This window comes from Bubalus kerabau, chromosome 14, assembly GCF_029407905.1.
Source record: "Bubalus kerabau isolate K-KA32 ecotype Philippines breed swamp buffalo chromosome 14, PCC_UOA_SB_1v2, whole genome shotgun sequence".
NCBI lineage: Eukaryota > Metazoa > Chordata > Mammalia > Artiodactyla > Bovidae > Bubalus > Bubalus kerabau.
The window spans coordinates 83154380-83167309 of NC_073637.1; the positions used below are offsets into that span (position 1 = coordinate 83154380).

Genomic DNA, 12930 nt, shown 5'->3' on the forward strand with positions numbered 1-12930 from the left:
CTGTTTCCACTGTTTCCCCATCTATTTCCCATGAAGTGATGGGATCAGATGCCATGATGTTAGTTTTCTGAATGTTGAGCTTTAAGCCAACTTTTTCACTCTCCTCTTTCACTTTCATCAACAGACTTTTTAGTCATATATTCAGTGTTCACTTTAGGGGAGAGGTCTAAGCTAGAGTTACAAGCTTGAGAGTGTTAGGTTTGTCAAATAATTTCACCTTGGTATATTTCTTTGAATTGATCTCTTAACTGAAGAAAGTTTAGGAAAAACTGGCAAGGTCTTATATATAGAGAGAGTGTCACATCTTTGAAAAGTGATTAAAAACAAAAAGTAGAGAGGGGTGGTGAGCAGGTTCCAGAAAGAGTCACGGGGTGGACTTCTTTGGTAATGTTTTCTTTCTTCCTCTTTTACTCGGTACATGGTGTGTTTACTCTGTGAAAATCCATTAAGGGGTATACTGAAGTTTTTGTGCTTTTCTGTATATATTTTATGATCAGTGTATGTGTCTACATTTGTTTACTTAAAGCACAGGCTACCTAAAACAAGAGTACAAAGTGTAGTATACACTAAGTTTCAAATAAAGGGTAGAGACAATAACTGCTGTTAGAATTTAGAGGAAGCAATGATCAGTATTGTACATAGTTTTCATTGAAGTACTACTTAAACAAGTAGATAGGAGAGCTTTCTAGAAAAAATAAAGCAAAAATCTATCCTGTGTTTTTCCTAGAGAAAAAAGGAGTGTTATAGAGACCACTGTGAAGGGTAGCAGTTAGAAAAGGGCTCATTTTTTCTAAAACAGAAAAAATAAAGTCAATGTGTATTGTGTACAGTTGAAGTAATTATCATATGAAGTTGACTTTTATCATGCATCAGTTATTCACAGTCAAAAGTATTAAAGTCAGTTTATCCCTTTTTGAATTAGTAACTTCTAAAAAGAATATTGACTAGTTTTCTGTGAGTATGGTTTCAGTGTGTCTGCCCTCTGATGCCCTCTTGCAACACCTACGATCTTACTTGGGTTTCTCTTACCTTGCGCGTGGGGTATCTTTTCACGGCTGCTCCAGCAAAGCGCAGCCGTTGCTCCTTACCTTGGACGAGGGGTATCTCCTCACCGCCACCCTTCCTGACCTTCAACGTGGGATAGCTCCTCTAGGCCCTCCTGTGCCCTCGCAGCCACCGCTCCTTGGAAGTGGGGTTGGTCCTCCCGGCCGCCACCCCTGGTCTCAGGCGTAGGGTCATGGTGGAGAGATCTGACAGAATGTGGTCCACTGGACAAGGGAATGGCAAACCACTTCAGTATTCTTGCCTTGAGAACCCCGTGAACAGTATGAAAAGGCAAAATGATAGGATACTGAAAGAGGAACTCCCCAGGTCAGTAGGTGCCCAATGTGCTACTGGAGATCAGTGGAGAAATAACTCCAGAAAGAATGAAGAGACAGAGCCAAAGCAAAAACAATACCCAGTTGTGGATGTGACTGGTGATAAAAGCAAGGTCCGATGCTATAAGAGCAATATTGCATACGAACCTGGAATATCAGGTCCATGAATCAAGGCAAATTGGAAGTGGTCAAACAAGAGATGGCAAGGGTGAATGACGACATTCTAGGAATCAGCGAACTAAAATGGACTGGAATGGGTGAATTTAACTCAGATGACCATTATATCTACTACTGCGGGCAGGAATCCCTCAGAAGAAATGGAGTAGCCATCATGGTCAACAAAAGAGTCCAAAATGCAGTACTTGGATGCAGTCTCAAAAACAACAGAATGATCTCTGTTCGTTTCCAAGGTAAACCATTCAGTATCACAGTAATCCAAGTCTATGCCCCAACCAGTAACGCTGAAGAAGCTGAAGTTGAACGGTTCTAGGAAAACCTACAAGACCTTTTCAAACTAACACCCAAAAAAGATGTCCTTTTCATTATAGGGGACTGGAATGCAAAAGTAGGAAGTCAAGAAACACCTGGAGTAACAGGCAAATTTGGCCTTGGAATACGAAATGAAGCAGGACAAAGACTAATAGAGTTTTGCCAAGAAAATGCACTGGTCATAACAAACACCCTCTCCCAACAACACAAGAGAGGACTCTATACATGGACATCACCAGATGGTCAACACTGAAATCAGATTGATTATGTTCTTTGCAGCCAAAGATGGAGAAGCTCTATACAGTCAGCAAAAACAAGACCAGGAGCTGACTGTGGCTCAGACCATGAACTCCTTATTGCCAAATTCAGACTGAAATTGAAGAAAGTAGGGAAAACCACTAGACCATTCAGGTATGACCTAAACCAAATCCCTTATGATTATACAGTGGAAGTGAGAAATAGATTTAAGGGCCTAGATCTGATAGATAGAGTGCCTGATGAACTATGGACTGAGGTTCGTGACATTGTACAGGAGACAGGAATCAAGACCATCCCCATGGAAAAGAAATGCAAAAAAGCAAAATGGCTGTCTGGGGAGGCCTTACAAATAGCTGTGAAAAGAAGAGAAGCGAAAAGCAAAGGAGAAAAGAAAGACATAAGCATCTGAATGCAGAGTTCCAGAGAATAGCAAGAAGAGATAAGAAAGCCTTCTTCAGCGATCAATGCAAAGAAATAGAGGAAAACAACAGAATGGGAAAGACTAGAGATCTCTTCAATAAAATTAGAGATACCAAAGGAACATTTCATGCAAAGATGGGCTCGATAAAGGACAGAAATGGTATGGGCCTAACAGAAGCAGAAGATATCAAGAGAGGTGGCAAGAATACACAGAACTGTACAAAAAAGATCTTCACGACCAAGATAATCATGATGGTGTGATCACTGACCTAGAGCCAGACAACTTGGAATGTGAAGTCAAGTGGGCCTTAGAAAGCATCACTACGAACAAAGCTAGTGGAGGTGGTGGAATTCCAGTTGAGCTATTTCAAATCCTGAAAGATGATGCTGTGAAAGTGCTGCACTCGATATGCCAGCAAATTTGGAAAAGTCGGCAGTGGCCACAGAACTGGAAAAGGTCAGTTTTCATTCCAATCCCAAAGAAAGGCAATGCCAAAGAATGCTCAAACTACCGCACAATTGCACTCATCTCACATGCTAGTAAAGTAATGCTCAAAATTCTCCAAGCCAGGCTTCAGCAATACGTGAACCGTGAACTTCCTGATGTTCAAGCTGGTTTTAGAAAAGGCAGAGGAACCAGAGATCAAATTACCAACATCCGCTGGATCATGGAAAAAGCAAGAGAGTTCCAGAAAAACATCTATTTCTGCTTTATTGACTATGCCAAAGCCTTTGACTGTGTGGATCACAATAAACTGTGGGAAATTCTGAAAGAGATGGGATACCAGACCACCTGACCTGCCTCTTGAGAAATTTGTATGCATGTCAGGAAGCAACAGTTAGAACTGGACATGGAACAACAGACTGTTTCCAAATAGGAAAAGGAGTACGTCCAGGCTGTATATTGTCACCCTGCTTGCTTAATTTATATGCAGAGTACATCATGAGAAACACTGGACTGGAAGAAACACAAGCTGAAATCAAGATTTCTGGGAGAAATATCAATAACCTCAGATATGCAGATGACACCACCCTTATGGCAGAAAGTGAAGAGGAACTAAAAAGCCTCTTGATGAAGGTGAAAGTGGAGAGTGAAAAAGTTGGCTTAAAGCTCAACATTCAGAAAACGAAGATCATGGCATCTGATCCCATCACTTCATGGGAAATAGATGGGGAAACAGTGGAAACAGTGTCAGACTTTATTTTGGGGGGCTCCAAAAATCACTGCAGATGGTGACTGCAGCCATGAAATTAAAAGACGCTTACTTCTTGGAAGGAAAGTTATGACTAACCTAGATAGCATATTCAAAAGCAGAGACATTACTTTGCCAACAAAGGTCCGTCTAGTCAAGGCTATGGTTTTTCCAGTGGTCATGTATGGATGTGAGAGTTGGACTGTGAAGAAGGCTGAGCACCGAAGAATTGATGCTTTTGAACTGTGGTGTTGGAGAAGACTCCTGAGAGTCCCTTGGACTGCAAGGAGATCCAACCAGTCCATTGTGAAGGAGATCAGCCCTGGGATTTCTTTGGAAGGAATGATGCTAACGCTGAAACTCCAGTACTTTGGCCACCTGGTCGAAGAGTTGACTCATTGGAAAAGACTCTGATGCTGGTAGGGATTGGGGGCAGGAGGAGAAGGGGACAACAGAGGATGAGATGGCTGGATGCCATCACCAACTCGATGGACGTGAGTCTGAGTGAACTCCAGGATTTGGTGATGGACAGGGAGGCCTGGCGTGCTGCGATTCATGGGATCGCAAAGAGTTGGACACGACTGTGCGACTGAACTGAACTAAAAAAGAAAATTTACTTTTTATTCCCTGCATGACTATTTTACATCAGGACTTTCTGGATACTTTACAGGGCATCCAAATAATCTCCATCCTCACCTTTATATGTTGCAAAGATAAATTATTTACTTTTTACTTGAAAACTAAAGAATCCAATCTAACCCTTGCTGATTCTCTCCCTTCAAAGCTGAAAAATAAGTCTGTAAGGGAGAAGAATCAAATGGTAAGGATGATCAACAATCCCTAACTAATAAATTGTCTCTTGATCATCCACTAGAATTTGGATCATACTTGTAATTTAAAATTTCCTGATTTTTAGTGTTAAAAAAGGTAAAAAGAAACGATGAAATTATATTTAGTAATGTATTTTGTTTAATATATTTAAAGTATGATCATTTCAACATTAATCAATATATAATGTTTTTAATGAAGTATTTTTACATCTTTTTTCATACTAAGTCTTTGAAATCTGGTCTATATTATACTCACAGCATGTGTCAAAGTCACATTTCAAGTATTCTATAGCCATTTGCAGCTAGAGTGCAGCTCTAGAACTACAATTGAAAGTTATTCCACACCTTAACTTGAAGGGAAAAAGTTACTGTTTTTAAGAGAGTTTTACTCATTCAGTAGATAGTTATTGAGTACATTTTGTGTGTCACGTATTTAGCTTAGCTCAAACCACTGTACCAAAAACTACTAGGAGTTGTTTCTCTGAGATTCCGTTGTAAATAGTATTTCCTCTCAATAAATTCTAAAATTATCCTTAGGAAATATAGAATCTAGCTTTTTCTTAAGTACCTTTTAAAATATTGACTTGCTGCAACCAAATTTTTCTATGCAGTAGCCTAGAAAATTGTACATAATTATAGAAATGTAAACTTTCATCTAATATGGATATTTTCTACCTTGTATTTCATCCTTGAAGATTAAAACATCTAATTTATTAGAAAACTTTGCTTGGCAGTTATTGAGTTTAAAAATTAAATTGACTATGTAAGACAATAGTGGCTACTTTTCATATTAATTTTAGAATATATTAGCATAAAATATCAGAGAAGGCAATGGCACCCCACTCCAGTACTCTTGCCTGGAGAATCCCAGGGACAGGGGAGCCTGGTGGGCTGCCGTCTATGGGGCCACACAGAGTTGGACATGACTGAAGTGACTTCAGCAGCAGCAGCAGCATAAAATATATTTTAGAGGCTGATGAGTTTATTTATTATTAGCGTGCTTCAGAAAAGCATTTTGCCTCAAATTTGTCAGTCCTGAGAAAAAAATCTTTGCTTTTGGTTCCTACATTTGATTGAACATTTGATGGCCTAAATAGTTTCTGAATTTTTTAACATAATGTTACCATCTGCTTTTTCAAATAAAAGTTTTAAAATTATTTGGCTTAAATTTTAAAATATTTATAGAAATATATTTTAAAGCTCTCTGTCTCTCACTCTCTCCATAGGTATATAAAATATTAGTAAAGAAGACCCCAGAAGAAAGCTGGGTAGTTTTTAGAAGATACACTGATTTCTCTAGGCTTAATGATAAAGTAAGTACTTTAATAAATCTAAACCTGACTTTTCAGTCTGGAATTATAATCTGTTCCTGGAGTTCTCCTGTTGTTACTTGCTTTTTCTCCTTTGTTAATTATTTAAGTGAAGTCGAATCTTTGCTATTTCCTAACAACTGTTTCATTTAATTTTAAGAGTCTGAATTCCCATCTCTACATATAACTTCCTTTTGTTGGAAACAAAAAATTATTTTTAATATTAAAAATATGAAAACCTTAAAATTGGCAACAGAAATACGATTATTTACATAATCTTATAACTTTGAAAAAATGTATGTGTATAAGACCCCAAAATCATACGACTGTAGAAGAATGAAAAAAAAATTTAACACATTATGGTTAGTTTTCTTTACTGTGTTACAAATTATCACAAACTTTGTGGCTTAAAACACACCTCTTCGTTATTTAGAGATTTGGAGTGCTCAGCTGGGTTTGCTGCTAAGGGTCAAACAAGGTCAAAATCAAAATATTGACTGGCCTCTTATCTGGAGGCTCTGGGAAAGAATCAGCTTTCAGTATCGTTGTTGGCAGAGTTTGGTTTCTTGTGATTGTGAGACGAGGTCCCTGTTTCCTTGCTGGTTGTCAGCCAAAGGTTGTTCTTGGCCCATAGATACTATTCTTCAGCTCTTGCACATGACCCTTCCATCTTTAAAGTCAGCAAGAGTTGGTCAAGTTTTTCTTGTGCTAGAATATCTCTGGCTTTCTCTTTTGTCATCAGCCAGGAAGAAGCTTTACCTTTATAGAGCTTGAGTGATAAGATTAAGCTCATGTAAATAGTTTTCCTGTCTTAAGGTCAACTCAATAGTAACCCTAATTGCATGTACAAAATCTTTTTCACTGCACATGTGAAACAGACAAAGAAAATAATAATAAACTGCAGTACATTAAGTACCCTTAAAAATAAGTAACAAGAAGCACCCCAAAATAGAAAATTCAGCAATTGATATGAACAGTGTAATCCACAGAAGAAATACAAATGACCACTAAATTTGGAAACCATTTACTATCACAAGTACCCCAAGAAAAGAAAATTAAGACACTATTTTTCACCTGTTGGGCTTCCCTGGTGGCTCAGTGGTAAAGAATCCGCCTGCCATTGCAGCAGACATGGGTTCAGGCCCTGGTCTGGGAGGATCCCATACACCATGGAGCGGCTGAACCCGTGCACCACAGCTGCTGAGCCTGTGCTCCATAGCCCGGGAGCCACCGCTGCTGAGGCCATGTGCTGCTGCTGCTGAAGGCAGTGTGCCCTGGAGCCCGTGCTCCCCAACAGCAGAGGCCGCCCCAGCAAGAGGTTCACATACTGCCACTGGAGAGCGGCCCCCTCTCTCTGCAACTAGAGGAAAATCGGCACAGCCATGAAGACCCAGCACCACCAATAAGTAAATAAAATTACAGTTAAAGAAAAGAAAGAAAAACTATTTTAATTTTTACCTGTCAGGTTGACAGCCTTGAAGTGGTATATCTATTGTTAGAAATATAAGTCTTCCTAGAGGACATCCTAAAGCTATACATAATTTGACATGATAATTACATTTCTGGGATTTATCCTATATAATAAATTATTCATATGGGCAGGATATAGCCCTAAGGATACTTCTCATGATGTTTTATGTATTGTTCTTCTCTTTTTTCATTTTTTATTTTGTTTTAAATAGTTAAAAATTTTAGAACCAACCTAAATTTCTAACACTAGGGAACTGATTGAGTAAATTGCAGTAAGATTTCAGTAGAGAAACAGCAGCTGAAGTGTTCACAGGGCTGGAGGAAAATCAGGTAGGACAGATAGGGGTAACTGGTATTTAAGAAACCAAGAGAAAAAGCATTTTTCCAAAAGAAGCAAGCAGTTTATGATGCTTCGGAGAGGCCAAATAAGATGACCTTGGACCACGGATTACTCCCTAATTTTGATAGATGTTGAATAGAGGGAACTTCATGGGTCCTACTTTCCCACCTGCCATATTTCCTATTGCTTTCTTGGACTCTCAGAACTTCTCAGGTTGGTATGTTCTTAAAACTTTTGGTTATGGGAAATTCCATTTATGTGACTTGGCAACCGCTAGGATGCCAAAAAGCTTCCACCATTCTTAAACCTCAGTTTCAATGAAAAGGTAAAATATAAAATGCTAAAGTGTTTTATTCTTAATTAAGGTATTGTTAAGATGACTTATGGCAACATGCCAAAGTACTTAATATTATTTCTAAGATATTTACATAATATATAAATTTTATTTTCTGTACCTGAATTTTTATTTTACATGGTTGATTTAAAAACCTGTAATTCTTTACTTCTGTTCATCTTTTTAAATAGTTAAAACACACAAGAATACCAAAGTGATTCATTAAGTTACCACATACTTAATTGAAATTCTTAGCTTTCTTATGAAATTGTTATAATTTTTGTTTATACAGACTCATTTCTAACAGTCTCAGTTCAGAGCTATTTCATCCTTTATGACTTTTGTTCTCCTCAGGACTCAACTATTATTTAGTGTTTGCTTCCTTTTATCTCTCTGGATTCATCTTTATTGCCAAAATATTTCTTGCCTTAGGCAAGCTGGGATTTAGATTGCTCTTAAGTTTTTGAAAAAAGATGTTAATAGAAGTTTAATTTAAGTCTTGTAAATATCTCCTTGATACTCTTAAGTTGGGCACTTAAAATTAATAAGTGTATATGTCAGTCTTCTAGGTACCAGAAAGAGCTCCATTCATCACCTGATTTTACTGGCAAGAGTCAAAAATGTGTGTCAGACAGCAGCAGCCACACAGTTTAAATGGTAGTTATTATTTTTATAATTGTTAAAGTAAAATCTTAGCATCTTTAAATCATGAAATTTTTGAGTTCATCACTGTGCTAGGAATTTGGTATCATATAGAAACTATACAGATCTGATTCTAACTTTGAGGAGTTTACATTTTTCATTGTTCTATAGCAGTGAGAAAAAAATAGCCAGTTGACAATGTGAAAATCATTTTAGTTAAAATAACACTGTTTAGAAAGAGAAATTTTTTCTTCCTCTTATTTTAACTTACTGGGTTATAATCTGGCTTCAGCTTCTCTAGGAGTTTTTAAGAGCCTCTTCTGAGAAAGTTAGAGGGCAAAGTCATGAGCAAGGTCTGGAACACAGTTCTCAGAGTTGCGGCATCTGGCAGAGTTGTAGAGCAGACTGGTGATGAATAGTTTGCAGAAATGTGGCCGTGAGAGTGGGGTTTTCTTTATTTTCTACTAGAAAACTCACTATTTTCTACTTCCAGTTTGCAGAAGTAGTTTAAAGCTGAGTAATTCTCTGAGGTAAAATGATTATTCTCAATTGATTCCACCCAGCAGAACATAGAGAGGAAGCAGAACCATTATCAGCCCACTGTCAAGACAAGCAGAGCTCATATGAAAATCTGGGCTAAGCTCAACCAAGCATTCAGTCCTTCTATTAAAAAGAAATTCATGGTAATCTTCAACATGTCTGTCTCTTGGGTCACACTGTCCTGAACTGCCCCAAACTGACTGACATCAGGCGGTTACAAAGCTGCCTTTCACTATCTTTCTAGGGTTTGTTCACTTTTTCCGTTGTTGGGTTTTGTTTCCTTTGTGTTGTGTCTTCTTTCTTGGATCACGGTCTCCTCGTGGCAGAACTAACCCTTCAGTGGCTTTTTGACGAAGACCACATGGGAAGTGGTGTCCTTCAGACCCCACACGTCTAAAATGCTCACTCCATTTTCACACTTGGTTGAAACGTGGGCTGGGTATAGAATTCTAAGTTGGAAAATGTTCTTTCAGAATTTTGAAGACATTAAGCTGTTTTATCTTGTTCTTGGTGTTGCGTATTGCCCTTGAGAAGTCCAAAGCTGTTCTTGCTCCTTATCACTTGCATGTCACCTGTTTTTTTCTTCTTTAGAAGTCTTTTGAATCTTCTCTGTGTAATTAATCTGAAATTTCACAGTAACTTTTTTTTTGCCACCTTCTAAATTTATTTTTTAATTGAAGAAAAATTTCTTTACAGAATTGTGTTGGTTTCTGCTAACCATCAACATGAGCAGCCAATGGGAACTTGCTGTATGACTCAGGGTACTCAAACCAGGGCTCTCTAACAACCTGTAGGGTGGGTTGGGGAGGGAGGGAGGAGGGAGGTTCAAGAGGAAGGGGACACATGATGACTTTTTGTAGGTTCTTTTCTAGTATTAACTTAGACACTCTGTGGGCAGTCCATGTCTTTCAGTTCAAAGAAGTGTTTTTGAATTGCTTTATTAATGAATTCCTCCCTTCTATGTTCTGTCTGTCACCTTGTAAAACAGACCTTTGGGCTGATTCTATATGATTCTGGATCTTTTCCTCCCCATTTACTATTTTTTGTTGTTGTTGCTATTTTGAAGGCAATTTTCCTTTCTCTTTCTAAGACCATCTTTTCTCTGAATGTCCTCTCTTTTGGTCATCTTATTCTTATTTCTTAATGTAGTATCTTAATCCATTGACTGCATCAGTGATTGTATTTTTATTCATACTTTTTCCTCTTTGTGTTGTCTTTGTTTTTCTCCTTGTGATATTTGTCTTTGTCTTCCATGTTAGTACTAGTGTGTAGTAATTCTTGGTTGTTTGCTCATGATTAAAAGTTGGGTACTAATAACTGATTGGAATCTCTTACTTCATGGTAGAGTCTTGTGTTGACTTCAAGATTCACTGTATAGTGGGAAAGGTGGGCTTTTGCTGGAGAACTTGTGATTTCAGGATCTTAGAGTCATTCCTGTTGAGTTGATCAGCCTCCAGAGGTGCTTTCCAGTCTCCTGCCTTGTGCTGCCAGTTTGTGAGCAGTTTGAGGTCTCGGTAACTACAAACTTGGAGTAAGTGTTTCTACACCTCAGGTTTCTTGGCTCTCTTGAGTCATTGCTGCTCTCCTCAGTGCTTTTTAGTTTCCAATATGTTGTTTTAAGTGTTTTTCCTCTTTACTATAATATTAGCAGAACTCAGAAAGAAAGAATTAGATGAATGTGCTCAGTTCTGCATCTTAATCCCACAGCATGTGTGTCCTTTTTTTAAAGGCTTTTTTATAGAAATATCAAATGCCTATTTTGATGTCATTTCACAGGAAATCTATTAAAGTTTAATGAAATATAAAAGCTACCATTTATTGGTTATTTCAAGCTAATGTATAGTTCCCAAATTGTACTTTGTTCAAAATAAAGTTATTGAATAAGCACTTATAAACACTTTGTGAAGGCCTAATTATGGAACAACTCACTCTTTTCTGAGGATTATTTTTTAAGGGGAAAAAAAATCTAACCATGCATGTGGACATATGTTATGTTTAAATTTTAAAGCTTAAAATTAATTTTTTTAAAAAAGACTTTTTATTTCATCCTTATAGCTTTTATTACTTTCAAACAGTAAAAAATCAGACTCCAAGGCCAAAAATATTTACATCTTGAAATCAAATCAGAATTTTTAGTATAGAAATGTTGACAGAATGTTTTATATTTTTATTTAGCTTTTTACCCTGTGAATTTTTCTCCTTTGCTAAGTCTTTTTTCTTACATTGTAATGTTTTGTCTTGTATTTAAGTAGAGAAATGTGAATGTACGTGGTTCCATTTCATTCATCCATTTATTGAACATAGATTGTTGACTACTTGTAATGTAGCAGGCATTATGTTAGGCATTGGGGGGTGCAACTGTGTGTAAAATGGTTCTCAGTCTTAGCTGTACTTTGCACTTCCCTGGAAAGCTTTTTAAATTACAATGCCCAGGCCGTATCCCAACCACTTAAAATCCAAATATGTCAGAGGTAGGATACAGTCATTAATATAAATCCTGATTAATCATCTTCAGACAAAAGGGAGCTGTTCTACAGTGGAGCCCTCTCAGAATCTCTGTGAGTTCCTACTCAAAAGTTCCTTGGGTGATTCCAGTATGCAGCCAACATTTAGAATGAGAGTCCAAAATTAAGTAAACATTACTTAATTTGCCTCATGATAAATATCATTCGAGAAATAAGTGAAGGATTTGACAATGTGTGGCGGCTTGTGTTTTCCAAAAATGTCTGCAGCAGCACTCTCAGCCCCACATGCTCTCCCAGAACCTTCCCACTTACCATCAAGGGGTAGGATCTTGTTTCCTCTCCATCTCGAACATGGCTGAGCTTATGCCTGATCTAACTAAAGAGGACAGTGGAACTGACGCTGTGTGAATGAGGCTAGATCGTAAGAAGTATACGGCTTCATCCTGGCTTTCTCTCTTGCGATGCTCCCTCTTTGAAACCCAGTCTCTGTGTGGTGAGAAAGTCCACGATACATGGAGAGTCCATGTCAGGCTTGTGATTGACAGCCCCAGCTAAGGTCTCAGCAGCAAACAGCCTATTCCCGTATAAATACGTGGGAGTGAACTTCAGATGCTTCTCAACCTCAGGTGTCCAGCTAAAGTTCTAACTCATTGTGAAAGAAATAATCCATCCTCACCCTGCCCTTTAGGAATTGCCAGCCCACAGAGTCCATAGCCTAATAAATGATTATTTTCCACCACTGAATTTTGAGGTACCTTGTTATCCAGTTATATTAATATAGTCAGTTAATCAGAGTGTATAAAGGGACATCTCACCCAGCTTAGAAGGTGGAAAAGCCTCCCTAAGAAAGTAAAATGTAAGCCAAATATGCAAAATGGATTATAAGCCAAAATGTAAACGTTGAAACTATGAACATCTAGGAAAAAACATGGAAGAAAGTTTTTACAGCCCTGGAGTGAGCAAAGGTTTCTTAGATAGTGTGTAAAACAGCATAAACCAGAAAAGGAAAAAAAAAAAAAGGATGAGTTAGGAAACAGTAAAGATTTTTTAATGTACTCTGTTAAGAATAACATGAAAAGTCAAAACATAGTTTGGGAGAATATGTTCATCGTACATATACCTGACAAAGGCCTTGTAGCTAGACTATATAAAGAACTCTGACAACTTAATTCAAAGACAAGTACCCAGTTTTTTGAAAAGCAGAGGGTTCAGAAGATCTGAATAGATCCAAGTACATGAGAAGATACTTAACACCATTTG

At 37.8% G+C, this 12930-nt stretch overlaps 1 protein-coding gene across 5 annotated transcripts in view; it reads left to right on the top strand.

Annotated features, from left to right (window-relative positions):
- The window catches only part of SNX16 (sorting nexin 16), a 35999-nt gene that overhangs the window by 6897 nt on the left and 16172 nt on the right, over positions 1–12930 (top strand). For all 5 annotated transcript variants that reach the window (XM_055546753.1, XM_055546754.1, XM_055546752.1 and 2 more), the window contains one exon: positions 5796–5882. In XM_055546753.1, the coding sequence (XP_055402728.1) occupies positions 5796–5882 (87 nt within the window). The remainder of the gene's footprint in view (positions 1–5795; positions 5883–12930) is intronic.